The sequence below is a fragment of the Poecile atricapillus genome, chromosome 3 (genome assembly GCF_030490865.1).
Source record: "Poecile atricapillus isolate bPoeAtr1 chromosome 3, bPoeAtr1.hap1, whole genome shotgun sequence".
NCBI lineage: Eukaryota > Metazoa > Chordata > Aves > Passeriformes > Paridae > Poecile > Poecile atricapillus.
The window spans coordinates 75978773-76004764 of NC_081251.1; the positions used below are offsets into that span (position 1 = coordinate 75978773).

General features: G+C 35.5%; 1 protein-coding gene across 1 annotated transcript in view; it reads left to right on the forward strand.

The window, feature by feature from the left end:
* PDE10A (phosphodiesterase 10A) overlaps positions 1 to 25992 on the forward strand; it is a 173390-nt gene that overhangs the window by 126902 nt on the left and 20496 nt on the right. The window contains exons 6-15 of the mRNA XM_058835297.1: positions 3829 to 3969; positions 6375 to 6530; positions 9245 to 9295; positions 11086 to 11144; positions 13734 to 13785; positions 17323 to 17465; positions 19665 to 19757; positions 20312 to 20498; positions 21899 to 22041; positions 24031 to 24114. Of these exons, the coding sequence (XP_058691280.1) occupies positions 3829 to 3969; positions 6375 to 6530; positions 9245 to 9295; positions 11086 to 11144; positions 13734 to 13785; positions 17323 to 17465; positions 19665 to 19757; positions 20312 to 20498; positions 21899 to 22041; positions 24031 to 24114 (1109 nt within the window). The remainder of the gene's footprint in view (positions 1 to 3828; positions 3970 to 6374; positions 6531 to 9244; positions 9296 to 11085; positions 11145 to 13733; positions 13786 to 17322; positions 17466 to 19664; positions 19758 to 20311; positions 20499 to 21898; positions 22042 to 24030; positions 24115 to 25992) is intronic.

Genomic DNA, 25992 nt, shown 5'->3' on the forward strand with positions numbered 1-25992 from the left:
CTCTATCATCAGCTCCAGACATACCTAATGCTCTTTCTACGCTAGTTATCTTTTATTACTTAACTTTTGCCTAGAGCGAGACAGTGACATTCCATTATCAGTAAAGAGCTATTTGTATTTATCCTTTTCTGATACTTAGAGGCTCACTGCAAGTGATAATAGGAGCAAAAGGGTCTATGAGCAGTGCACAAGCATCCTGCTGCTTCCTCAACCTTTTCCTTTTATTGCTTTGTGAGTTATCAATATAGTATTTGGGAAATCAGGGGTCCTAATAGTATCTTATTTCCTTTTTTATTGACTATATATTGGTTAACTTGTGGATGAAGATCCACTGGTTTCTTTTTTTTATTATTAATCATTGTTCATTATCATTACCAAAAATACAATCTCTCTTTTTTGAAGTAAAATATTCAGACCAACAGAGAAAATGCAAAATTTATTTGAAAGGGCCCAATCTATCCATTCCTTCACTTACTTGTGAAGTTCTATGCACTATATCAGATGTCTGTATGGGCACAGTCCTAGTTACCTTTTGAACTAGTGAAAGTTTATTGGAATGCACATTTGCAAATTAAAAAAATGCTGGAATCGTTCATAGAAAAAAGTAGGTGAGCCCCATTTACATTTACATTTATCATTACTGCAATACATTTCATTTCATAAGTATTTTCTTAAGCAAAAGAAAAAAATAAATGTGAACTGGATAGGTTACATGAAAAACCTACTGGTTTTCAACAGGGATAATTTTAGATTCCCATAAAGCTGTGTCTGTGGGGTGCCTCAGAGATTATTTCAGTAACATGCCATAGTAGAGCAGAGCACAGTTTGTTTTGTTTGGCTGACCTTGCCATTGATGGCTTCTATTCGAGACATCTCTATATAATTAATTGGCAATAAACATTTAAACTCATTCAGATTTAAATTCATCAAATATGGAATGTACAAACACTCATAGCAATTTATCACGTGTATGTATAAAGTCAGTGTGGAATGGCAGAAGCTTATGGATTAATTTCAGTTTATATATGGTTATCAGAAATAGTGCCATTCTTTTTAATAGTGCTGCATGGTCAGAATAAGATTATCAATTGTTATGCACAGTCATTTCTACCTCTACAGTTAGGGGGAACAGTGGCAAATTAAGAACCTTTTGGGTGGATAGTTAGCAGAGTTTTTCGATCACTGACCCCTTAGCCACAGGTCTGCAACTTTCTGTAGAAGCAAAATAGGATTGCTTCTGAAAAACAACTTTTTTGGAGAAGCTGGAAGTAAAATAATGTTCTCAAACTTTTTCCAGCATAGGGAAATTTGCTTACAGCAGTACTTCATGATGTTAACAACAGAAGGGCTTACCAGACAAAGCAATACACAAGGACACAGGAAAGACTGTGCAGGTGAAAGCAGCTTTTGCAGGCAATACTTCATGGTGTCAACACAGGTTTTTGGCCATTGAAGATTTAGTGAAGAAGAAGTGTTTTTCTGAAGAAAAATATGTATGTGTGGGAGAAGTGAGTTCTTTGTTTTCTGGTGCAAGTGGCTGTTTGGTTTTCTTCCCTTTTTTCCTTGTTTTGAGAAGCTCTTTCTGAGAGGAGAAAAATTTGTGCATTGTTTTGTGTTTAGTGTTGGGTATGACTCAGAAGATGAATGTGGAAAAGCACATTTTATACACATAATTTAAACAGAACAGTAACTTTGCTAATGGTACCTTGGCAAAAAGAATAAAATATATCTTAAGTAGGTAACAATGGTGTGAATAAAAGTGTTATTCTTTAGCATCTTCAGCATAATCAACTTTGGTCTCTGGCATCCTATTGATTTTGAATGATTCCACTACTTGGACTACATCAGTCAGACTCGAAACACTGTGTTGCATCTCTACATTTTACAGTACTCTGCAACAGAAACCACCTTTTCAGTTTTGAACACATTATAGTGTGACTGTTCATATTACAAGAGTACTTTTAAAATAGTAAATCTTAAGCATATAGTGTAGTGGATCAGACTTCTGTAAAGATATGCATTGCAGTATTTCTATGCCCTCTATATTTTACTACCTTTTTTATTTTTTAAAAAAAAAATATTTTATACCAGGGCACTGATTTAAATAAATAAAGATCTGTGGTTTCTTCAGTTTTATTAGAATAATGTGCTTGCTTTTTTTTTTTTTTTTTAGATCATGGTGTGCTTTTCTTGGCTATGTTATGTAAAATGTTCTTTTTCATTCTATTTAAGTGCATGTAAAAACATGAACTGAAGCTTATGAAGGCAAGCAACTGTGAAACTAAGTTTTCATTTAGAAATTGTATGTATCTTTATTGGATTATAAGCAAGTAAGAATAAATGGAGCTTTTTATTCTGGTAGAGTGAGCAAGCTTGTTCTGGCAGATTCAATGTATTGATTTAATGATTCTTCATGTTTGGATGTTACTTTTTTTTTTTAACTACATTCTTGTAATTCATATGGAAAATAAACATTCTGACTTTTCAAGTGTATCTTACTTCTAGAGGCCACACTTCAAAGAAGCTGTGAGCATAAATGGGTTTGAAGAATAAGGTCCAGGTTTAGGATAAGAATAAACAGAATATTCCATGATTTCATGTTCTTATATTATAATCAAAATTGAGTAAATAATCTGAATATTCAGTCCATGGAGGAAACATCTTTCCTTCCAAATGCAAAAATCACTTGTCAGTGCTAAAATAGTTTGGGGCAGCTCTATTTAATTATTATTTTTAAGACAGTTTAATTTTCATCTGTATCAGATATTAGGAAATGAATTACTGGATGGAAAACTCACTTTCTTGTCTTGCTGAATTTTTTGAGACTGACTTTCTGGTTTTGTCAGAATCTTGAGTGTTTTCCTTTTCAGCTTGCTAAATACCCTAACTGTTGGACTATCCTACTTGGATAGACTTCAATCTTGTTTTGACTATGAATTTCATACTTTTTTATTGACCATTTGTTTTCCCCTCAGCAAAAAGTCCCTTTCTCCTTCCAAAATGCTGGTAATTCATTACAGCTCAGGTATCTTCATCACTGCAGGAGTATCTTCATATGGTGCATTACATTGCATCTCTTTAGTTCTGAACATTTCAGTGTGGGCTTCTTTTTTTTGGAACTATTTAGTACTAATGTTTTATAACAGACCATGCATGTTTGTAAAGAAAGGATTTATGAAAGGAATTATGAGTGGATGCACCTCATATCATCATTTTCTATGGCTGATAGTAGATGTTGGATTTTAGCATGCAAATTTTACCTGGAATAATTCTTGCTAGAAAACAGCTCCTGTCTCATTGCAGCCCTCATGAAAGCAAATCCTGATAGTAAAATTAATCAGCGACACAACCTGTGGCCGTTCTTATGAGGAATGCTAGTAATACATTGTGGTGTGGCATTGTCATCTATCTCTGGTATTATATAACAAGAAATTTAAACATTATGTCTACTTTTTGAGTATTTTCTATTGAAATTAATGAGAACATCCTAGATAAAAAATTAATGTTTTTCATACAAGGTAATGTTTTCTTCTGTGAGTCTTGTATGCTGGGTATTGTGTGTTTAAAGTAAATGCGCTCCTACCCTGATATAAAAAATTACTGACTTTAGTCATCCACTGTTCTCTGGAGGAGTTGTCTGTGAGTTCCTGGGAAACTTTAGAATGGGATTTTCTAAGGTTTCAGAAGAATTAAGTGGTGTTTATTCAAGTTTTTCTCAACATTATCTGCTTTATTGTACATAAGTTGTGCAGCAACTGTAAAAGTAATTATGCGTTCTAATTGCTTTTTTTATCTTTCTTTCTCTTTTATTTTTTTCCTTCTAACTAGAGTCTGTGTGTATTTACACCACCAGGAGCTAAAGAAGGACACCCACGACTCATTCCTGCAGGGCCCATTGCACATGGCACTACAGTATCTGCTTATGTAGCCAGATCAAGAAAAACGTTGTTAGTAGAAGATATTCTGGGGGTAAAAAGCTTTCTTTTTTTAATGAGATATTGCAGCCTGTTCTTAGAATAAATGTTTTGACGCTGAAATGTTTATTGACATGAACATTTAATGGTAGAATTGACATCTGTCCTGATACCAGGAAAAGAGGTTTGGATGAGTTTGGATTAGCTGATGGAATAATTTCAGAATATTTAATTTATTCCTAGTTTTAAAGGTTTGGGTTTTTTTCACTTTGGTTTTGTATTATTTTACAATTTTTTTTGATTGTCAGGTAAAGGACATGATGGAACCACAGTCACTTGGAAAGAACAACTAATCAAAACTCCTGCCGTCTTGGTCTTGAATTATTAACCTCAAACAAGTAAACTTTCATATAGTCAATCAAATTTGAAAATTTGATTTAATTTTAATACAGAGCTCACACTGACAAAAATGTCAGTCAGAATTGTGGTTATTAGGCAGGATTTTTATCTCTGCATATTCTAATGTAAAGCTAGAATGCTGATAGTATCAGTAGATCCACATAAAAAGTACAGTAATGTAACTGATATCAAAATTCAAGCCTTTTTCTGTAACAGGAATTGGAAATTCCTGAGTTGATATTCTGGTAATTCTTGGCACTCATACATGTGTCTTTTTTAATTCTTTAAAACACTTCATCCTCTAGTTGCATCTGTGCAATTTTATGAAATTGGTATTTAAACTGTACTTTGTGTGAGCACTTTATGATTAGTTGGCTATGAGAACACCAAGGAAATTTACATTCTCTTCTCTCTCTTTATGTTTCCTATCTTTTCAAGTTTGGACACTGTGACACCAAAAAAAAAAAAAAAAAAAAAAAAAAGATTTGACATTGCTATCTCTACTTTTGAAATTATTTCTTAAAAATATGTATGACCTTAGTAGGGCAATCCTAGGCTATAAACAAATACCAGATGCCTAATGTGAGGACACCTAAACAAAGCCACAAAACCAAAAGGCAGAAGCTGCTTTCACTGTTGTAATAGTCAGTGCTTTCTACACACTCTGGACTGTTAAGATTTTATGTGTTGGTGTGTTTTTTCAGTTAAATTAAGGGTTTAAATTGTTTCTGGTAATTTTCAATTAATATCATGATATCCTTACATACAAGAGTTCTGTGTTTTGATTTTACATTCTTAGCAGAATCATGGGGCTAGTGAGGAGGAGTTTGGAACTTTTTTGTTGGTTTAATATCCGTGATTCATTGACCACACAGCAAGATTAATTTTGGTGAGATGGTTTGCCTTCATGTGATTTTAGGAGCTTCTCAACAGCAAAAGGGAAGCGGGTGCAGGTAGACTTGCCAGCCCTTTTTTTGTGGGAGGACAGAACTAAAAAGAGAAAGCAGAAGGCTCGTGTTTCAAAGTGCTTCCCACTCTCTTTTGTCTGTCATTTGTTCAAATTGATTGTCATCTTAGTAATTAAGGTAGAGATTACTTGCTGTTTTCTTTGAGAAGTGAGAGATTTTGATCAGCCTTGAAGAGGTGTCTATCTTGCCTAAGCACAGCCTGCAGGGAACATCTGGTACGAGTCAGGTACTGAAGGAACGATGTGCAACGAAGTGAGTCTTGCACACTTCACATCGTGCTCTGACTGCCTTGCTAACTGCAATAAGCAGGTGCTTTCTTAGGTCTGCCTAAGAAAGAGGCCCTTTCCTACATAGGGAAGTGAAGTAATAAAGCCCTATAACATTCCCTATGAGGACTGAAAGTTATGTATTTTAGGATTATGTATTTGGGCTGGTAGGATTATTTTAATATTTGCTTCTGTATCTTTTGCACCAGTGTATTCAGGATGCGTAAGCAAAGGAAGAAGATGATTACTCTCATGCAATTTTTTTGGGAACACATTTTCCTCCTTAGGAGTTGGCTGAGGATTATAACTGTGTAACCTAAAGCCTTAGCCTCAAGTTTCAATTTTTGTTTTCTTGAAATCACTGTTGTCTGCTCTTTAATACTGAGATCTGAGCAGTCCTCTTTGTGATTACAAATTCTTTGGCATTTTTTGGAGAGAAGGATGGTGGAGTGGTAGTGTTGCTTGTCTGGTTTTTATTTAATCTGGACTGGCATTAGCAATAAAGTGTTGTTTTTTGCTGCCTGTGGGATTAGAGAATAAAGCATTATATAAACAAACCCAAAGCTGGGTGTAATATCACAGGTAATTCTGACCTTACATCAATAAGGTTATCTGTATTATTAATATAAATTAATATTGAGACTTTAAAATTGCATTTTTGTAGATACTATTTTGTAAAAATTATGCTGAGAGATGAGATTTAATGAATTTTGTAATTTTCCTGCAGATTTCGCCAGATAAGAGGGGGAGGAAAACATCAGTTATGTCTTTCCTGTCAATGTTTTATCAGATTTTACATTTTATCAGATTATTTTTGCATTTTCTAGGATGAGCGATTTCCCAAAGGTACTGGACTGGAGTCGGGGACCCGTATCCAATCTGTTCTGTGTTTGCCAATTGTCACAGCAATTGGTGACCTGATTGGTATCCTGGAGCTTTACCGTCACTGGGGCAAAGAAGCCTTCCACCACAGTCACCAAGAGGTGAGCTTGTGTGCAGCCCTTGCCCACTTCCCCATAATGGGGACTTCAGCCCTGTCCTTGCCAGCTCTCCAAACTTCCTTCTCTCACTCTTCACATCAATTTCTAACTTCTTCATGCTTGATTTTTGTTCTTTTTAAAGAAAGAAAATAGGTGGTGATTTGCATTTTCAGTCAGAGGAGGTAAAATATACAAATACAGGGACATATAATTTTACCATGTCCCCTTTTTCAGATAAACAGATTCAAGGTTTCTTTATCGATTATAAACTCAATACAGAACTCTTAGAGAAGTTAACACAAAGTAGGTAAATGAAATATAAGTGTAAATCAAACATCAAAACCCAAAATCACTTTCTAGAAAAAAGACAATGATCAGTTATCCTCAGTCTCAATCTTAACTTTCTAGTACAGCTTTATTTTACTTTATGGTAAGATTTTAAATTTTTTTTTTAGTTTACTTTTTGGTGTGGCTTCTCAAGGAATGAGCCCTATCACAAAATAGGGTGTTGTAATGTTATAGCAACAGTTTATCAAGTCTCTATGCTGGGTCTCACAGGAGGGGAAAAGCAATTTTACTTTAAATCAAACGTGAAACAAAAGAGATTTCTGATATTTGCATTCATATTTTTACTGCCACACACTCTCCAGCACCCAGATGTGTCTGTCTAGGTGGTATTTCCAGTACCAAGTACCCAGGTAGTCCCTCCAGAATTCCTTGCAACAGAAGGACAAGGGATGCTGTCTGCTGAGTCTTTACGGTCTCCTGTTTTCTTTCTAGGTTGACAACTAGTCGACCTAGCATGAGCAACGTGCTGGTTTTGGGTCAGGCTTTAGCTTCTAAAAGCTGATAGCTGTTGTCTCTCTCTAGCCTGTCCCATCTCTGTGAGTTGTCAGGATCTCTGTCCTTTGTCTCCTGAGTTAGATGTCCTTAGAAATTGTGTATAGAACTGCTGGTACCTGGATGACCTGCCAGTCTGGGTGATGCTTGTAAAGCTGTCTTCTGCTTTTTTTAACTCCTGATGCTTCCCTATCCAGATATGCCCATTCATATTCATCTTCCCCTTTCCATGACTGTTCTGCATACATGACTCTGTTCATACAAGTCCTGTGTATTTACATTGTCCATCCATGTCCATTTGTCAATCTGAAGCTGAGCTGTTAGCCAAACACACATGGATTTGAAAATGGAGCAGGTGTGACAAAGGGAGTTGCTGCACTAAAGCTGTTCCAAGTGCATCTTTGCTCTCATGTCAGGGTGAGGATCCCTGTTATGTCCCATGTCTCTGATGTAAAGATGAATTTCTCTCTGTGCAGTCTCCCAGAGAAGGGAGCCTGAACACACAGTTAGGACAAAATGGAATGAATTCTAGTCGGGTGTGTTGTCTCAACAGTGGTATGAGGTCTACCATGACGCAGTCTAGCGGTACTGAACAGGAATTATTCGTCTGAAAAGGAAAGAAGATATTCAGGCAAGAGATACTAAAACTAGTCATCCCAAAGCAGAACAGCAGCAGTATTTGTCAAGTGTATATTTTATCAGTAAGCCAAGTACCCTAACATTCATCTGATATTTACATGTATAATATATACATATTAGTTGGGTAGTCAATGCCACTTCAGCTTGTTGTCACACCTTGTATTTTTTCAGTGGTAGACAGAGGTCAGGGTAAGGGACTAGATTAGTGTGGTGGTGCCACTGTCCTTGCTCAGAGAACAAAGAACAGGTATTCATACAAAACCAGGCTTCATTAATTCTGCAGCCTACATACAATGTATTTAATTTTGAAAATTATCCTATTACATTAATCAATCTACAGTTCAGATAGGTCTCAGACATGCATTGTTTTGTGAAAATATGAATACTTTATGTTATATGAAATACCTTCTGTAGTTAAAGTTCATGAATGTTCCACTTGGAAAAGACTGGCTGCTGAGTAAAAGTATTTTATTAGTAAATTAAAAATATTTTAAGGTTGCTTTCTGAGTGTTCTAAAGCATTCTTTTCATTTTCAGGTTTCAGAGAGCTTTTGGATGCTATTAGCAATTTTTCTGAAATGCGTGCAAAGTGTTCTGTTTAAAAATATAAAATTTTTAAAAAATACCTTAGGAGGGTATGCAAAAGCTGACCTCTTGTGCTTCTGTTCCCTGTGTTCCTATAAAGCTCCTGCGCTTCAAGGACAGGAGATTATGCATGGTAGCACATCACAGTTAGCTGCAGTTTACATGACATTTGTTTGAAATGTTGCCTGGAAACTGTCATACTTCAAACACTTGAGCTGAGAGATCAGGTCTGGTTCTTCTGCCACCAAATCAGTAATGAGAGAAACAGTGCCTGTTTACAGCTGGAAGTAGCTTTTGCTGAAGACATGCAGCCTCAGAATGCTGTTAAGGCATACTTTATTTCTATGGCAGATGCCTTTCAAGAGTGTAATTTTTAAAGCCCTAGGCTGATGGGTTGTTTATTTTGATGTTGTATTTCTGAGCTGATGGGTGCCCAATTCTGCTTCTGAAAACTATTGGTAACCTCTAAAATTGAAACACTTGCAAGTACACTGAGACTTTTGCAAAATAACTGTCTTCCCTTAAATTGTTACTGCCTGCTCGTCTAAAACAGCTCAGTCAATTTACTTAGCAGGTAGTCAGAGAAAAGAGGCATGTCACTGATGAGCAGTTTTCAAGGTTTCTTCAGAGAGAGCTTCTTCTCTTTTGTTGCAGGTTGCGACAGCAAATCTTGCATGGGCTTCAGTAGCAATACATCAAGTACAAGTAAGTGTGAGTGGTTTTTCTTTTTATTTTTTTGTGTGTAATTTGTCTTTCAGAATGTGTTTAGTAGAAGCATGGATTGTGATCAGATTTAAGTGGAGATCATTGATGAAGCATTGATTAAAGGCCCTTCCTTGAACCTGGAAAAAATATGCTGACATTTTTGGTGTTCATTGAACTAGTTTTCCTCACTTGCAATCATGGATCGAGTAACAATATTTGTGCTACAGGAAAGAAATTTGAACGATTAAAGCAGATTTATCGTAACAATTTTGCAGAGTTGTTTTGTTTTCTTTTTCTTGTGGAAAGGCCATTGCTAGGCTAACTGGTTGCTTTCCTCCTGCTTTGCTATTCAGTTTGAAATTATGAAGTGTTGCTAGAAAAGCCTATTTTAAGCCATCCTTGCTAGCTGCTTCATGGTCCTGTAACTACTGCCACTAAAGATGCCTCATGCTGTCCCTAGCTGGGTGCCTAATGGAGCTTCACACAGTGTCAAGCTGCTCCAGCAAACCCCAGCAGCTTTGCTAATAGGTTTTGTTACTTCAGCTAGCAGAAGATGGTAACACTGAAATTAAACGTATTCTGTCAACTCAGAGAAGATGCTAAAATAGATTCTTCTGTCAACTCCCAGGAGGAAATTCACGATGTTCTTTTTTTCAAGGTGTCTTTCATACACTTGTCAGAAGATATGCAGAAAGCTTCCTGCTTTTCTCTTCTATGCTCTAATCTTTCCTGCCTCGGTGCTGGAAGTCACTGCCTTTGGGGTGGTCATTCACATCTAGGCAGAACTAGTACAGATTAGAATCTGGTACAGACTATTGTACACTAGTAGAATTGCAATTGCATACAGTTTTAGCTTCACCTTGTAAGAATTACTCTCTCCTTGACTGAGAAGTCTTTTACATCTAACAAAACACTACAGGAAAAGTTAAGTTCAAGCTTGTCCATTGATCATTTTTATTTCTCTTCCTTCTTCTAAGCAGAAGGCTTTCTCTTCCCAAGTCTTTTTGCATGAGAAGAATGCAAGAGCTTTGATCTGGCATTTTGTATCTGCATTGCACAGATGAAAGATATTACTAGTTCCAAGTGATCTTTTTGTGAGTGTAAAATGTCCAAGCAGTAGAAGCTTGTTATACTTTTGGCATCAGTGCTTGCTCTAGTAATATACAGATGTACAATTATCTTCAGATACAGAGTATGCAAATAAGTGAAGTAAAAATACAGTTGAAAGTTCTGCTTCATCTAACATTTTTCTTCTAAAAAGAAGTGTGCATACTATTTTCTGTATTCATATTCATGCTGATTTCTCCCTAAGTTGAGCATATATCATCTGCTGCTTAGCTTAGTTAAACTTGCCTGATGTCAGTCTGCAGTTGTGTCTATATGCTACTTTGCAGCCTGGAAAAAAAGTGGTAAGGGAGAAGGGAAACAAAATATTTGACATTCTCAGAAGATCCGAGGGTCTGGATAAGGAAATGTTCATTCCATAATCACAGTCAGTGACAGCCTTTGAGACAGCATGAAAAGTGTAAAAGCCAACAGCTTTCAGTGAGTCTTAGGAAAGATTTTACTTGTGTTTCACAGTTTTAACTCAGCAGCTAGATAGCTAAGATTGAAACCCAGCACACAAATTCAGCTTTAATTTTATTCAGTGCTCTCCATGTATGTATATACACACTTAAACACACACGCAAGTACTGGTATTTTTTTCATACAAATTAAAGGGATGGGACTTCGGTTTCCCTCTGACTTCAGTTTTCTGGAGCAAGTGGTTCTATGATTTGTGCTTCCAGGTATGCCGGGGCCTTGCCAAGCAGACTGAACTGAATGACTTCTTGCTTGATGTATCAAAGTAAGTGTGATTTGCAAAATAATCTCCTGGGTTTTTTTGATGAGCTTTTCTAGGGTGGCTCTTCCAATCTACCTGTGTTCACTCAATAGCAGTAGTGGAAGCTACTCACAGATGCAAAGGCACATTTCAGGGGGTGGGCAAACTTCAGTTCAGGGATAAGAACAACGGGTATGTGTGGCAGTGGTGTATGCCTTTCATAATTTTTTGGTGTTGGTGCAGATAAAAATGCGGCATTCATTTATACCTTACAGAAATCTTTTATTCTTGTGGCCTTTTGCATGTTTGTTTTTTTTTTTTTCCCCACCTCCTCTGTCAGAGTTAAATGTGTCCATCTTTGAGAAGTGACAAATTGCTTGGTGTCTCATGGCAATTTTAGAAGGCTTGAAAGGACTTTACAGAGAGTTATTTAGTGTGCTTCAACTTCCCTTATTCTCCCAACAATTTTTTGGTCATCAATGCATGTATTCATAAATATATGGACTTCAGAGTTAATACTTGAAGAATCAGCCACATGGTTGCTCTTCTCATGCATTTTCTGAAGGCTCTGTTTTAATTTTCAGACTTTTACTGCATGTAATATGTTTGCTTTTAATTTCTTATCAATATAAGTCAAGATGAATTTGAAAGCACAGAGAGAATGTGAATGCTTGAGCTTACATTTGCAAAATCAGTTTAGTGTCTTAGGTGATCTGCTCTTCCTTCAACTCCTTTTGTTTGTCATTGCTATTAGGATCTTTAAATAGCAAAGATAACCAATAAATTAAAAGATAGACCAGAGCTGTATTTTTGGTAAATCAGTCTGAGTGCTTAACAGCGTTTTTAGAAACTAGTTGGTAGGAGAATTTCAAAGTACATCAAAAAGTAGTGTGATGCTGTGGAAAAATGAGATACCTTGGATTATTGTTGCAAACACTTTTGTGGGTCTTGATGAACAATTCTCAAACTGATGAGATTAGAGTATGTCCAAGATTTCTATGCCATTGCTCAGGAATGTAGGCAGCCAAGCTGACCCAGCTGGAAGGGAGAGTAATAAACCACAGGGAGGAGTCTGCCCCTTGCAAGGAGGCAAGCTGGTTGTATCCAGATGTTTTTTTCCAAGCCTTATTCCTCAGGATGACCTTTTTTTATTAATTTCAGCATAATTTGGAGCATGCCTCCCAAAGGGCACTCTTACCAAGTCTTGCACAATTGTATTCCTTTCCAGAGTGCTTTTATGTTGCTAACATCCATACTGAGCTAGTTTACAAAAAACTGTATTTATGTACCCAGATTGGAAATCTTACCCAGGACTGGCAATTTATTCTTGGACTGGCATAGTACTGAGATTGATTTAAAGAACTTTGTAATTGTTTTACATTTTTAAGGTAAAAATTACAATAAATACTGTAAATATTTATCATGCCTCTACAAGAGAATAATTCTCATACAGCATTATCAGTTGCTAGAGTTTTTTTGTTTCAATAGGAAAAGAAAGTCTGTGTTTTAAGGAACAAAACTGCAAGATCATTTAATAGTATCTTTATGAACTTTATGTAGGCAAATACTTGTATCAGCAAGAAAATAATTAGTTTCCTCTTAGAAGTAGTCTGTATCTTTTCTAAAATAGAAGGAGAATTTCCTTTTCAGTGAGGATATTGTTAGCGTGCAGTGTCACCAGGACATGTTCTGTAACATTTTAGAAAGGGCAGAGTATGCAGTGCTCCACCTCTTCATGTCCCTGACAATACCAGTGTATTATGTATCTCCTTCCCACTAGATCCAAACAGAACTGAGCTGTATATATATTCAAGGCCATGGGACAATGCCTTTTGTCTGCGGGGAACATTGTAATCCAAAGGTTATTAATACTTAGCATGTGGAAGATTTAGACTTCTTTTACTAATAAGTTTGACCTTTATCTTTCAATGTTCTTGACTGTCCTTGAACAGTTACCACTTTGCTGTAAAACTGAGATTCTTTTTTATTCTTTTTTAATTGTTAAGTTAGAAGTTCCTTTTCTTCAGCTTCAACGAGTGTTGATAAAGAAGACCCATTAAGAGTTTCTTAAATAGTTGCTTTTTAACTAATATTAAAGTTTAGATAATATGATGTGGATTTAACTGCTCTACCTATTTTATTCATTTCTCAGAGCATAACATGTGTAAACCTAATACGATAGTTTGATATTTTGAAAGAAATGGATTTTTTTGTCGTTGTTTTCTACTTTTCCTTTTTACTTCTGCTTTTAAAATTTTCAGTGTGTTAGAGGTGCCAAAGCATTTTGATGCATTCTTGGTGTTGCTCAGCAGGAGCCTATTCAGTTAACAGCAGGCAATATTTGGTAGTGTTCTCCTCTTTCTATGGAGAAAATTCTATGTATAATAAAGAATATTCTCAATTCTGTAGAATAATGGCTTAAGGAAACAGAGCTAGGACCATTTCTTAATTCCCTTGTGCTATAGCAAGCCAGTCAGTCAATTTTAAGGTGCAATGGTTTCTCCTCACCTTTTCTGGCTCCATGTAAAGCTGTGGTGAAACAAGAGCCCCTGACACCCATTTGAGAAGTGTTTGACTAAATGCCAATGTTTACTGACTTCTCTTTCTCTGCAGAACATATTTTGATAATATAGTTGCAATAGATTCTCTACTTGAACATATAATGGTAAGTTGTCTTTTTCACTTCTAAGTTTATTAGTGGTAGTTATTAAAGCCGTTCATTCTCCTTCCCTTAAAGACATTATGTCATTGAAATATTTGAATTGTTTGTAGTGAACTCATAGTACAAACAGTATAAACATGTCTATACAGAAAACGTGGTAAAGGACAGCTTGATTTGTCATTGCTACAACAACTTCCATTCACAGGTTTCATAAGGAGTGAAACATGACTGTCTCTGAACTACAGGGTTACTATTATGTTCTGAGAAAGTTTGAAAATTGTAACTGAAAGGCTTCTGGTTGTCCTTTTATTTCAGCATGTTATACTGATTCCTTCTTCCTAAATTCAGTTTGCTACGTGCTGCAAGACACTGCTGAAGAAGTTACTGTCTGTAGCAAGGGATAGAGTTTAAAAATTACTCCTAGGGAATTTTCCTCAGTTGCTGAATGAGATGTGTAAGACCGTGGAAAACTACACCCATAACTAGTGTGACAGTCAGTCAATGTTTTATAGAAACCAGTAACCCAAGTGGCCAGTTCTTCCCATTGAAATAACTAATTAATGAATTAAAGTACTGTTCAAAAGCAGTTTATGAGTTTCTAAATCAATTTCGAAGTCAGAATTATTTCCTGAATAGCTTTAACAAATGTGTGTGAACTGGTTGTTTATAACATGTTTTGAGTGTTTGATATGTGAATTATGCTTTTTAGCTTTCTGCACATTCATTGCATTCTGCAGGTCTTTTTCTTAAGTGTAAACCTGCACAAATAGTGGTCCATGGTACCATTGCTTAAAATTTACACATTCAAAAAATTACTTCCCAGCAGTACTCTGATATGTGCCCCAGTCTTCAAAGTGATATTCTTAGCTAGACTATTCAATGACAGCAATGTTAGAATGCAAACAACATTAAAATGGTTTTATTTAGAAACATGAATTAGTAATGGAAAATATTCTGCAGTGTTTGTGTTATTCTAGTTAGTACACAGTCAAGAATTCAGCACATAGGACCCATTTCTGAACATTGACTTTTCCAGTTTAAATGAACCTCTTAAAAATAGCTTAGCATTTAAAAGAACTGGTATAACATAACATATGGCATTGAGAACAAATATTGATATTCTTCCCTGTTCTTCCCTGTGAATAGAGATCTGGTGGAAAACACAATTGGCAGTAAAATATGGTTACTCTTTTATCATCTTTTCCAACACTTGGCTGCATCATGATTCTGTATTTTAACCTGTGTGATGTTTTGTACTCAGCTTCCTTTTAAGCTGTAGCTCTTGTCTCTTCCTTGAGCCAATTAGCTGAATTATGTGTTTGTACATTTATTGCCATTTTATGGGAGCATGATTTTATCATTATGTGGCTTATTCTATGTCTTACTGTGAGAAAAGATCAGAACTCAGTTTCACCTCACTACTTCACCCTTTGGTGATTGCACTACAGCTTGATTTGTTCCTCCTGTACTAAAGAAAAAAAAGTGTGTTTCTTTCTATTCGTTTCATTTTTATTTTCATCAAAATCTCTCAGCAAAGCTAGTGGTATAAGGGTGTTTTTTGAGTGTAAATGCAAAGAAGGGAAATAAAAGTTCAAGTTGCCTTACAAATTTTCTTGTCCATATGCTTGAGTAGTTAAAAGCAGCTTATGCAAAAGGTGGTCCCTGGCTTCCCTATTGACAGTGCAGAACATAGTTTTTTGTACTGATACTCTCTTTCAACCACTGGTCAGGAATCGAGTAAGGGATTTAGAGAAGTAAAACTCTCTTATCCCATTAATTATTTCTTGATTACTGCTGTTTATGTAATCATTTTTGAAAAGCATAAGTTGTGACCAAGGTAAGTTCTTGAGTTACATGCATTAAACCACAAAAGATTAATTGTATAAAGTCAACACTGTGCAGTAAATTTTACAAAGAAATCTTATACAGCATCTGGATAGAAGCATTTACTGGACCCCTCATTCTTTTGATAGTTTCTGTTCACTCTTTTGAGCAAATGACTAAGCAGTCCAGGTGGTTAAGGTCTTCAAATTTCTTAATGCTCTAAGGGGGAAAAATTCAACAAATCTTACTTCTAAGGTTGCACACTCCCTGACTTTTCTGTTCAGATGGAGTAAATGGAGAAGAAGACAACAGAATCTTCCTGAACACAGATTCCATCTGTATGGGAGGGCCCTCCAAGTTTTGGGCTTGGGCTAGATGGTATCTGTGCAGTTCTTCTCATATGGCATGGAACTAGAGTCTCTCAGCTAATGATTTTTCATCTCATATGGATTTTTTTCTGCCGAGCTGTAACACTTGTCCATCTGCATTAGTATGGAATTAAATACTTTATTGTTTTATTTTTGGAAGACAAGAGATAAGGTGGAGGAGATCATTCATATGGAATTCTTTTGAATCCTTAAAACATGCCAACTGCATGCATTGCACACCAAGATTTTGGTAGCCTCTTTCTGTAGCTGAATGACTAGGTAGGTATTACATATAAAGTGGAGAGAGATCCACCTCAGATCCTTCTCTATCATGCACTTACTGTACTTTCTGAACAAATAAAAAACACAGGAGACCTATCTGAATTGGATAGAGCAGGTCCTTGTGCCGGTATATTGGCATCTTAACACAGTGATCCTTGTTTGATTTTTGTCTCACTTTTCCCTCTTTTTCTCAGAAAGACTATTGTATATCTGAGAAATACTTCAGTGAAGAGTTTCTGTGTTCCCAAGACAAGATTCTGTTCTGACAGTCAGTGCTTCTGGGAGTTATTTTTGCTGAGATAAAACTAGTTGGTTCAAAGTAAGATAGACACCATGCAAGTCTGTTGCTCTACTGTGTTACTCCCTTGGCTTGGACTTTGGTTAGTTCATGTACATTTTCTAAGTCTTAGCTCTTGTGCAAGTACTGTCCCTGACATTGGGAGGGTGCAGCCATTTCCTATGCCTCTGCATAAGGCAATCCATAATGATACCTCTAATGACAGAATCACATTGTTACAGAATATTTCTGACTTGGAAGTGACCCACAAGGATCATTTGATCATTGTTTTTACAAGGCACACTTAACTTTTTTAGAAGCAAACACTACTCTTTCTCTCTGCTTTGTCTTTGCTGGATATTAAATATCCATATATTTGCACTAAAGGTGAAGGCAAAAAGCTACAATTGTTCTTAGGTCTTGCTCTAACTTATGTATTTAAAATCAAGTAAAGAGGAATGGTATCTAAACATAGAGGGAGGAAAGGTACTATTTGGGAAAGCCTTGAAAAACAATTAAATAAGAAAGCCTATTTTCTTTTAGGAAACTTTCAAGTCTCTGAAGATATTCCTGCACTTCTTGAAGAGAACACTCACATTTTCAGAGAAAATGTTGCATTCAAGATTTTAATTTTGAATTTTTCTTAAAAGATTGCTCCTGCAAACAGATTCCTATCCTGGATAGCTCCTCAAAACTTTTATTGTACAGGGATGCGCGTTTGTATCAGGTATATGACTGGAGATGATTCAGCTCATGACCATTAACGCTAGTTTTGTTTTTTGTCTGTAGATATATGCAAAAAACCTGGTGAATGCAGATAGGTGTGCACTCTTCCAGGTTGACCACAAAAATAAGGAGTTGTATTCAGACCTTTTTGATATTGGAGAAGAAAATGATGGAAAACCTGTCTTCAAGAAGACCAAAGAAATAAGGTAAGAATAGCTAGCAGAAGAGTGCAGTTTCATTATAGCTATGGATGTGCAGGCATTTTATTACCCAGTTTCTGTGCCTATCTGCAGGTACCCTGACAATACTTGTCATACTGTGATATCATTCCCACCAGGACCCGCCTCCAGAAGGTAGTACTTCTGGGAATGACATTGCAGTGCCATCGAAACAGCGTCTCTGAAGCTATAACGTCACTCCTGGAAATGCCGTCTTCCGGAGGCGGTCCTTTTGGAAATCATGTTGGGAAAAAAACAGAGGTGTTCTGAGGTAGGTAAAGGTGCAGGTAATAGTGCACCTAATCCGTAGTCTGCCAGTTTGGGACTTTTTTTCCCAAGAGGGTTCCCAAGAGGAATTAAAATTTGTGCGATTCAAGCACATCCAAAGCAAGGAAATCACAACTTGTACTTCTTATGGATGGATTAGGCAAATGTAGAATTGAATATGGATTGGTCATTGGTTTTGAAGGTTTCAAGCTCAATAATTTAATTCTACTTTTCTCATGTGAATTTAGATTTTCAAAATTTCAATTAATTGTTATACTGAACAATGCTTAAAGTGGTGAATTTGAAAATGTATATTGTCTGGTAATGACTAGAAAGGATTCTCTGACTAAAAGTTATGTGTATTTCTGCTTCATGTCACAAGCACCTAATTTTTCCACTTATATACTTTTTGAATGAAAGAGGCTGAATATCAAAGTAAATATAGTGTTTTTCACTTTTCAAAAAGTATGTATCGCTAGTAGATGCAGACTAAGATTTTCAAAGGCACACAGGTTTCAGATTTTCAGCTTCTTAAAAGTAAAGAATTGTATGACTAAGTATCCTGTACTAAAATTTTCCTAAAATATTCAGCGTTGATTTTTATCAGAACTTTTTTCATTTCCTCCTTATACTTTTAAAGTTCTGGGCCAATATGAGATGTGATTCATGTCTTCATTAAGACTCCTTTAGACAAACTTACTCCCACTTACCATTGTGTGAGTGAGAATGGAAGGAGTCAAAATTGGTGCAATTTGCGTACTGACAAGCAAGGAGGTGGTGTAAATTAAAGAAGCTGGCCTGCTTTAACATGCACTTTCATACTCCTTCTTGATAATTGTTTTTCTTGCTTATATCCTTCTGTCTTTTCTGTATGTTATTGAAATGTTGATTCTAAGTGCAAGCGTGTGAGCCATTTCACAGGTACGGTATACTGAAAGTGAAGTGCAACTTAAATATCTAAGAAAGTGACACTGAGTGAGTCATCAGGAAGGAGTCTTAAGTTGGTGTAATGTACCTATCAAAAGAAACAACAGAAGAATCTAACTTAAAGTTAGGTGTACAGGGTGAAATCCTGACAGCTTTATCACTAACTTCAATACCAGGCACCACGGTACTGTCAGGGTACATTTAGACTTCAAAGCATTCCACATATAATTATTTTAACGTGGTTTTCTCCATAAATTATCTTCTGCTTTTATGTCACAATTACTTTATGTCAAAATACTGAAAATTATTTACTCACAAGACAGACGTACAAATTTTTCAGATACAATTTAAGAACATATTTGTTGTGTTTAATTTCCTTGTGGTGATTAAGGGATGCAATTAGTACCATGTCATTGTTTGATTGTCCTGAAACAGGCTAATCATTCCCAAGTCTACATGGCAATAATATATATATATATATATATATATATATATATATATAATGTTTACCTATGAGACTTTCACTGGTCTTTTTCCAAAACTTTGTTACCAAATCCACATACATACACCACCCAAGGAAACAAGTTCTATGTTGCTTTTATTGTGTCTAAAGAAGAAATGAATATGTAAAAGTCATAATAAAATCAATACCTTTTAAATATAAACACAAGTCTTAGGTTCTGACAAATGTTATGTTTGTTAGGGGTAACCTAACAAATCTGAGTTATTGAAAATTTTGAATTTTTGTCACTAAAATGGTCATGTTATGCTATGTTTTGTATTAAACTATGTAGCTATATAAAATATTTTCAGAAAATATCTGTTAGGATGTGATTTTTGTTTTATTATGTGCTTCTAGTTGTTGTAAGACTTTTCTCCTCAAAGCAAGAAAATGGCGCTGGTTGAGAACACCCATTACTGTGCCCAAGACAGACTCCACTAGAAACATGAGTTTTCCATATTTTGGCTAATACACATTTTTATTTTCTCCAGATTTTCTATAGAAAAAGGAATAGCTGGTCAAGTGGCAAGAACAGGAGAAGTCCTTAACATCCCTGATGCCTATGCAGATCCACGCTTTAACAGGTAGGATGCCCTTCATTGGAGGGGAAGATAGATCATCAAACCTTTTACATAAAATTGCTGCTTAAATTCCATATTGAGATGCATTCATGGAGCTGTTGCTCTCTGATGAGGAGGTAACTTACAGATGTTTAGAGATACTTTTAAGATACAAATAACAGTATTATTTTTATCAAATATTAATATAATGGAGAAAAATTTAGTTAGATTGTTGCCAATTTTCATTATCAATCTCCTTGCAATCTCATTTGTTTCAGGGGAGAAAAAACAATTTGTTAACATAAAGCATGCCTAAGAATATTTAGTATAATTTAATATTGAGGCAATATTAATTCTTTGTCTTGCAAATGGAGAATAAAGGATTAAGTTCATTCTAAGTATGACACAGTAGATAAAAATATTTGATGGTTTTGAGGGTGAAATTCTTGCAGCTACTAATTAAGTCTACTTCAAAACGTTGCAACATATTGTAAAACAACATTTCTGAGAATCAAAGAATACATACCCATTGATATTAACTCTTTTTCCTTTTTTCTTTCCCTTTTATGGCTTTCCAGAGAAGTAGACCTCTACACAGGCTACACAACCAGAAATATCCTGTGCATGCCTATTGTGAGCCGAGGAAGTGTAATAGGTGTTGTGCAGATGGTGAACAAAATAAGTGGAAGTGCCTTCTCTAAAACTGATGAGAACAACTTTAAAATGTTTGCAGTCTTTTGTGCTTTAGCCTTACACTGTGCTAATGTAAGTTTTATTTACATTTTTGTAAGTTATAATGAGAATACTTAAGTATTTTGATGTTATAGATTATTAAAATGATTTGCAAGTCTGTTGAATTAACAATGTATTCCTTGCTGAGTAATTCTATTTTAAGAGGATGATAGGGATTTCATTTGAAATAAGTATACTCTGGATATATCAATTTTGTGTAGCTAAACTGAGAGAGCAAGCTCTGAAATGTGAATGATATCTGTGTTCTCTTTTCCACTAAAAAGTATGATTCTTATTTACTTTTACAAATTCAGATTACATTTTATAAATTTAATTGGAGAATGGAGGTATGCTATATATCCTCTCCATTCATATTCTTAATACTCAAAGATCAATTTTTACACTTATATGCTGTGGTATATACTTTATAATTATCCATGCTTCTAGATAAGAGTGGGTAGCTATTTTTGTCCTCAAACCTTTATCATCTCAAAATTTACTGTGCCTGTAGAAAACATAAGCAGTGTAATGATCATTACTATATAAGTATAAAAATTCATTAAATTCAGTAAAAGCACAATGCAGAAGAACTGAGTTATATTCATAGGAGGCAAGATAAAATGCAGTGCCAGTTAAGCCTGGTGATTTACGCTAAGTAATTTTACCAATATCATCCCAGTGGTACACTGGGGCAGCAAATTTTATTACCAGGTACCTCAAGTTGTTTCACTTGGGTCAAGGCAGGCAGAATGGACTGCATATAAATTACACTTGGGACTATGAACACTCAGTTGTGTGTGTGTGTGTGTGTGTGTGTGAGTTCACTACTTTTAGATGGTAAATGTTACCATTCAGGGTGTACCGCTCCAGAGGATTGTTTAACTAGTACATTGTTATGTTCTGACTTTTTTTCAAACCATGCCTTGCGTGAACCTCTCAGTAATTCACTGTACTTGTTCTTCATACTGAATAGTAATGTAGGTATTATAAACACCCCACATATATTTTATATACTGCATAGATAGCAGTAATTTATGCCAATTAATGGAATTCATACAGTGGCAGAAAAATATGAATTATGTCCTATTATAGGGCTTCTCTCTGTTAGAATTTTGCAAGAGACTTAGTTCTGGTTTTGACTCCTCAGCTTGGATTGTTTTTCTTGGGAAAGCTCACACATGATTAAAAGTCAGCTGAGTCTTAGATATTTACCTGAGTAAGTAGATGAAGAATGATGTGATAGAAGGCCTGGTTTCCCAGAAGTACTAAAATCAATGTAATCTGTCGCTTTTCTAATGTGTGAAGTTGTGCAGCCAAAAAATAGCACTATCATTTTTGCAGATGTGTATTGTAATAATCACTGCTTGAATTGAGGCAGTAGTTTTTTTTTCTTTATTAAAATTCCACATTCATGCATGACTTCTCTTTTTCAGATGTACCACAGAATTCGTCATTCAGAGTGTATTTACCGTGTAACAATGGAGAAGCTGTCCTACCATAGTGTTTGTACAGCAGAAGAGTGGCAAAACCTCATGCACTGTACACTGCCTCCACATATTTATAAAGAAATTGAGCTGTAAGTATTTTTCCAATGTAGCAGCAGTTGTATATAGCCTGTTAATTTTTTTTTTTTTCCTTATTTGTAGTGGAGATTTTTTAGGAAGCACTTTTAATGTTTAACTACAGAAATATCGTGGTGGTTTTATCTCTGGCTTTCTTATACTTAGCTCTGCTTAATGGCTCGTGAACAAAATTTATCCATCAAAGATATGAAATTATACGTACTCAGATTTTTTTCCCCAGGAATGGGTAGATACAGTAGTTGCTTTAATCTAATCAAATTAGGATTTGAAGAGATGAGCCTTCATTCTTATAGTCCCAAGTCACCATCAGCTCAGAGCCAGAGAGGAAGCTGAGCTTGGAATATCAATACCTAAGACCAAATGCATGATCTCATGCTCTTGGATATGTTTTAGAAATAAGCACATATCTCCCAGCTCATTCCTGGGGTTTTCTGGGTTGTGTGTCTTTTTTAAGTTTGGTTTTGGGGGGTGTGTGTAGGGGGTGTTTTGTTTTGTTTTTTTGTGAGTTTTGAATATGGATGTGTGTGTGTGTTGTGCATCTCTTGTGCTTATTGAAGAAAGGGAAAATGATAATTCAGGGTTACAAATCCCAGGTGCTGAAGGTTGGAGTTGCAGCCTAACTTTGGAGGAGAACCTCCCTTCCAGCCTTTTAGGCTTTCTCTGACATAATTTAGTTATTTTCAGCTGCTGTATGCTGAAGATGAACTCTACCTGTATTTTATTGGCCAGTCCCTACACAACGGGAACCATAACATTTTTAAGTCACTGTCTTCAGTCCAGGACAAAAAATTCTGCTCTAGTAACCAGGTGCCTAAAATCAGCTCTCTCAGTCACAAAATCTAAGTTGCCTTTTTAAACCTCATCTCCAGAGCTCTCTCACTTCTCTTTGGCACTAAGCATTGTAGCTGTGAGTGACGTGAAAGCTTGTGCTTAACAGGGGCTGCTTATAGTTAAAGTTCATTACATGCTGAAGTGATTTGCTTGAATGCCAGAGCATTAACAGCTTGCAGGATTACACCCTAATAGAAGCTTATTCTTTGCAATACAATTTCTTGTTCTTTGTTAGGTGATATTATATAACCCACCTCCTCAGCAAAATTGAATTTTACTTGCAAAGATGACAGGTTTCATTCTAAATTATATTAGCATCCTTTAGTTCAAACAGAATACATTTAACCATTTTCCAAGCAATTCAGCTACCTTCAGTCCTCTCACAGCTCCTGTGCTGTTCAGTGTGTCAAGAAGTTAAGGTTCCATGGAGAAAAAATAGAGGACTTTCAGCACAGAAAGTGCAGGGAAAGAGTTAATTGATAATTGTAAGAAAAACAGTTCTACTGTCCCGAGTCCCTGAAATTAAGCCTCAGTATTGTTATCAGGGGAGGGGAGATGTCTTCAGGTAAAGAAACATTAAGAATATGGTATAAATATTGATTTTTTAAAATTTGGCTTGATTTCTGTTAGCCAGTAAAAACTGGTATTTTTCTCTATCAAAATTAGAGCGACTCACATGCAATTTTTGAGAGAAATAATTGGAAAAAAAGCCAGTAAATATATTATTAGAGACACCATCTTTACAATTCCTGGAAGAAAGTCCTGAATATTTTAGGAATGCCTGTAAACCTCTCATTGTCCCTGAGATATTTTTATTTCTTTTGTCTATTACTTAATCTGTGGATCCTTAGATAAAGCTATATGTTTCTGTTAATTAAAAAAAGCCAAGAGCTAACTGCAGGACTTGATCATAAGGATCTTTTCCAACATAAATTACTAAATGATTGCATGAAACTGTGAGCATAGTTCCATTGACCATAGCAGAAATATGTATCTTGACATTACTGAAAAATCTAAGCTGTAAATTCAGCTTCCTGTGTGAATTCAGAAAGAAGTGAATCTTGCTGGATATTCATTTCCTAGTAATTTTCACTTGTTTTCATTACCAATGAAAAGGTATTATCTTTTCTAAACTGAAACTTTCTTCATAGATACCATTTTGATATCAGTCCATATGAAGATGTTTGGCCTGCCATTTTTGTCTACATGGTTCACCAGTCCTGTGGGACAGCCTGGTATGAAGTATATTATTTCTTTTTTTAATTGTCAAGTCTGTATTTGTTGACTTATAGTTTTTGAGATAATTACTTCCTAATTCATGGTCTATTTTCTTTGGTATTGATTTACTATGTTTGGTCTGTACAGGACTGTAATAATCAGTCTGGATTTCCTGTTTCACCTTCTCGGTTGTTAGTTAATAAAATCTGGGAGCAGTGAGGTTAAAGAATTCATTATATCACCCAAACAGTTGTCCTTCCAATATACAGAAAAATTGTTTGGTTCTGAGATGAGTTTCCTTTTCAGACAGAAGATGGCAAAGACATAAAAACCACTCTTCCCAAAAAAGAGTAAAGGTGCATGAAAACTGATTTTTCAGATATATAGTTGCTGAAATTAATAATGTATATGGTAAAAGTAAACCAAGATAGATCTTATCTTGCTAAATGCATCTGTTATTTGCATAGTTGTGCATTAATTATGCAAGTGAACTATTTTCAAATTAAATGCTTAATTTGCTGTCCTTTCTCTCAGTGTTCCTTATCATTTCTAAGATCAGTTTTCAAATTACAGAAAAAAACCCCAGCTATAGATGGTCAGTTGAAAGGGGAAGAACATCCCTACGAAAGGGAGCAACATTTGGGAATTGTTTGCTGGTGTTTCATTTTATTTTTCTAACTGAATGAATGCCCTCAAAGTGTGCAGTCAGACTGGGGGGTCTTTTTCAGTCTTCCTCAATGCTGCAAAGGAGGTGACTCTTCTGAGCACAGTTCTCTACTGCTCACTGCAGTTAGCTTGTTTCCATTCCAGACTCAATGGCTGTGGATGCAAGGTTGGCGTCTGTATTTTTAGTCAGGTTCTGTTCTCTTCTCTCTCTCTGACTACCAGGCTCTTCCTTTCAATGTGTAGCTTTGATGGGAAAGAATTGATATCTACCTGATGTTTTTCAAATGGGCCTCAGCTTTCATATATAAAATTAGGGAAACAGAAGTGAGGAAAATATTTGAAAAGGAGACTGTTGGAACAGGAGTTGTATTTAATTTCTGAAAGAACAAAATTTCTCAAACCTTTGAAACAAAACCAAAAATTTTACACTAAAATTTGATTTTTATATGAGAAATAAGGTTGTGCCTTAAAATATTTACCTATGTAATGTATGATTCTCCTGTCCAGGGAGGATTTCAGAGAAAAATCTATCATATTCACTACATTTTGTCTTCTGAAGAAGTCATATTTTACTGCTTTAATCAAGCATGCAAATACAGCAGTGGATGAAGTAGTAGAGTAGTAGTAGTAGTAGTAGTAGTAGTAGTAGTAGTAGTATTCAGCATCACAGATAATGATTTTTCCTTTGGCTTTGTACTATCATGTAATATTTTACTTTGATTTGTACTATCATGTAATAACCATTGAGTTGAGATTGGAGTAGATGGAAGTGACTATTGTGATATTCTTGAATGTGAATTATGATGTACTACTTTAAACAATAGTTCTATCATTGACTTTCTAGAATTAAGAAATCTTAAAGTTTTTTGAAAGAAAATATGCCTTTGGTTTTCTTAATGTCACATTAGGGCTGAGAATAATAATTACATTGCTTAGTACTCAACTGAACAACACATTTCTGCCTGTTTCCATGTAGTAGATGTGTCCACGTAGGTCAGAGACATTCAGCTTTTTTTCTCACCTCACAAGTACTGCAAAACCAGAACATTAGTACCACTTTCCTGATACACCCAAGAAATTATTAAAATATGGAACTTAAAAAGAAAGTCAAATCACAGCAACAGAGGAAAAAAATGGAATAAAGGAAAACTGCCTTGTTTTGAGGGAAAAAGTCCTTGATTTAGGACTTAACAAAATATTGTTTGGTGAGAAGTGAAGAAACCATGAGA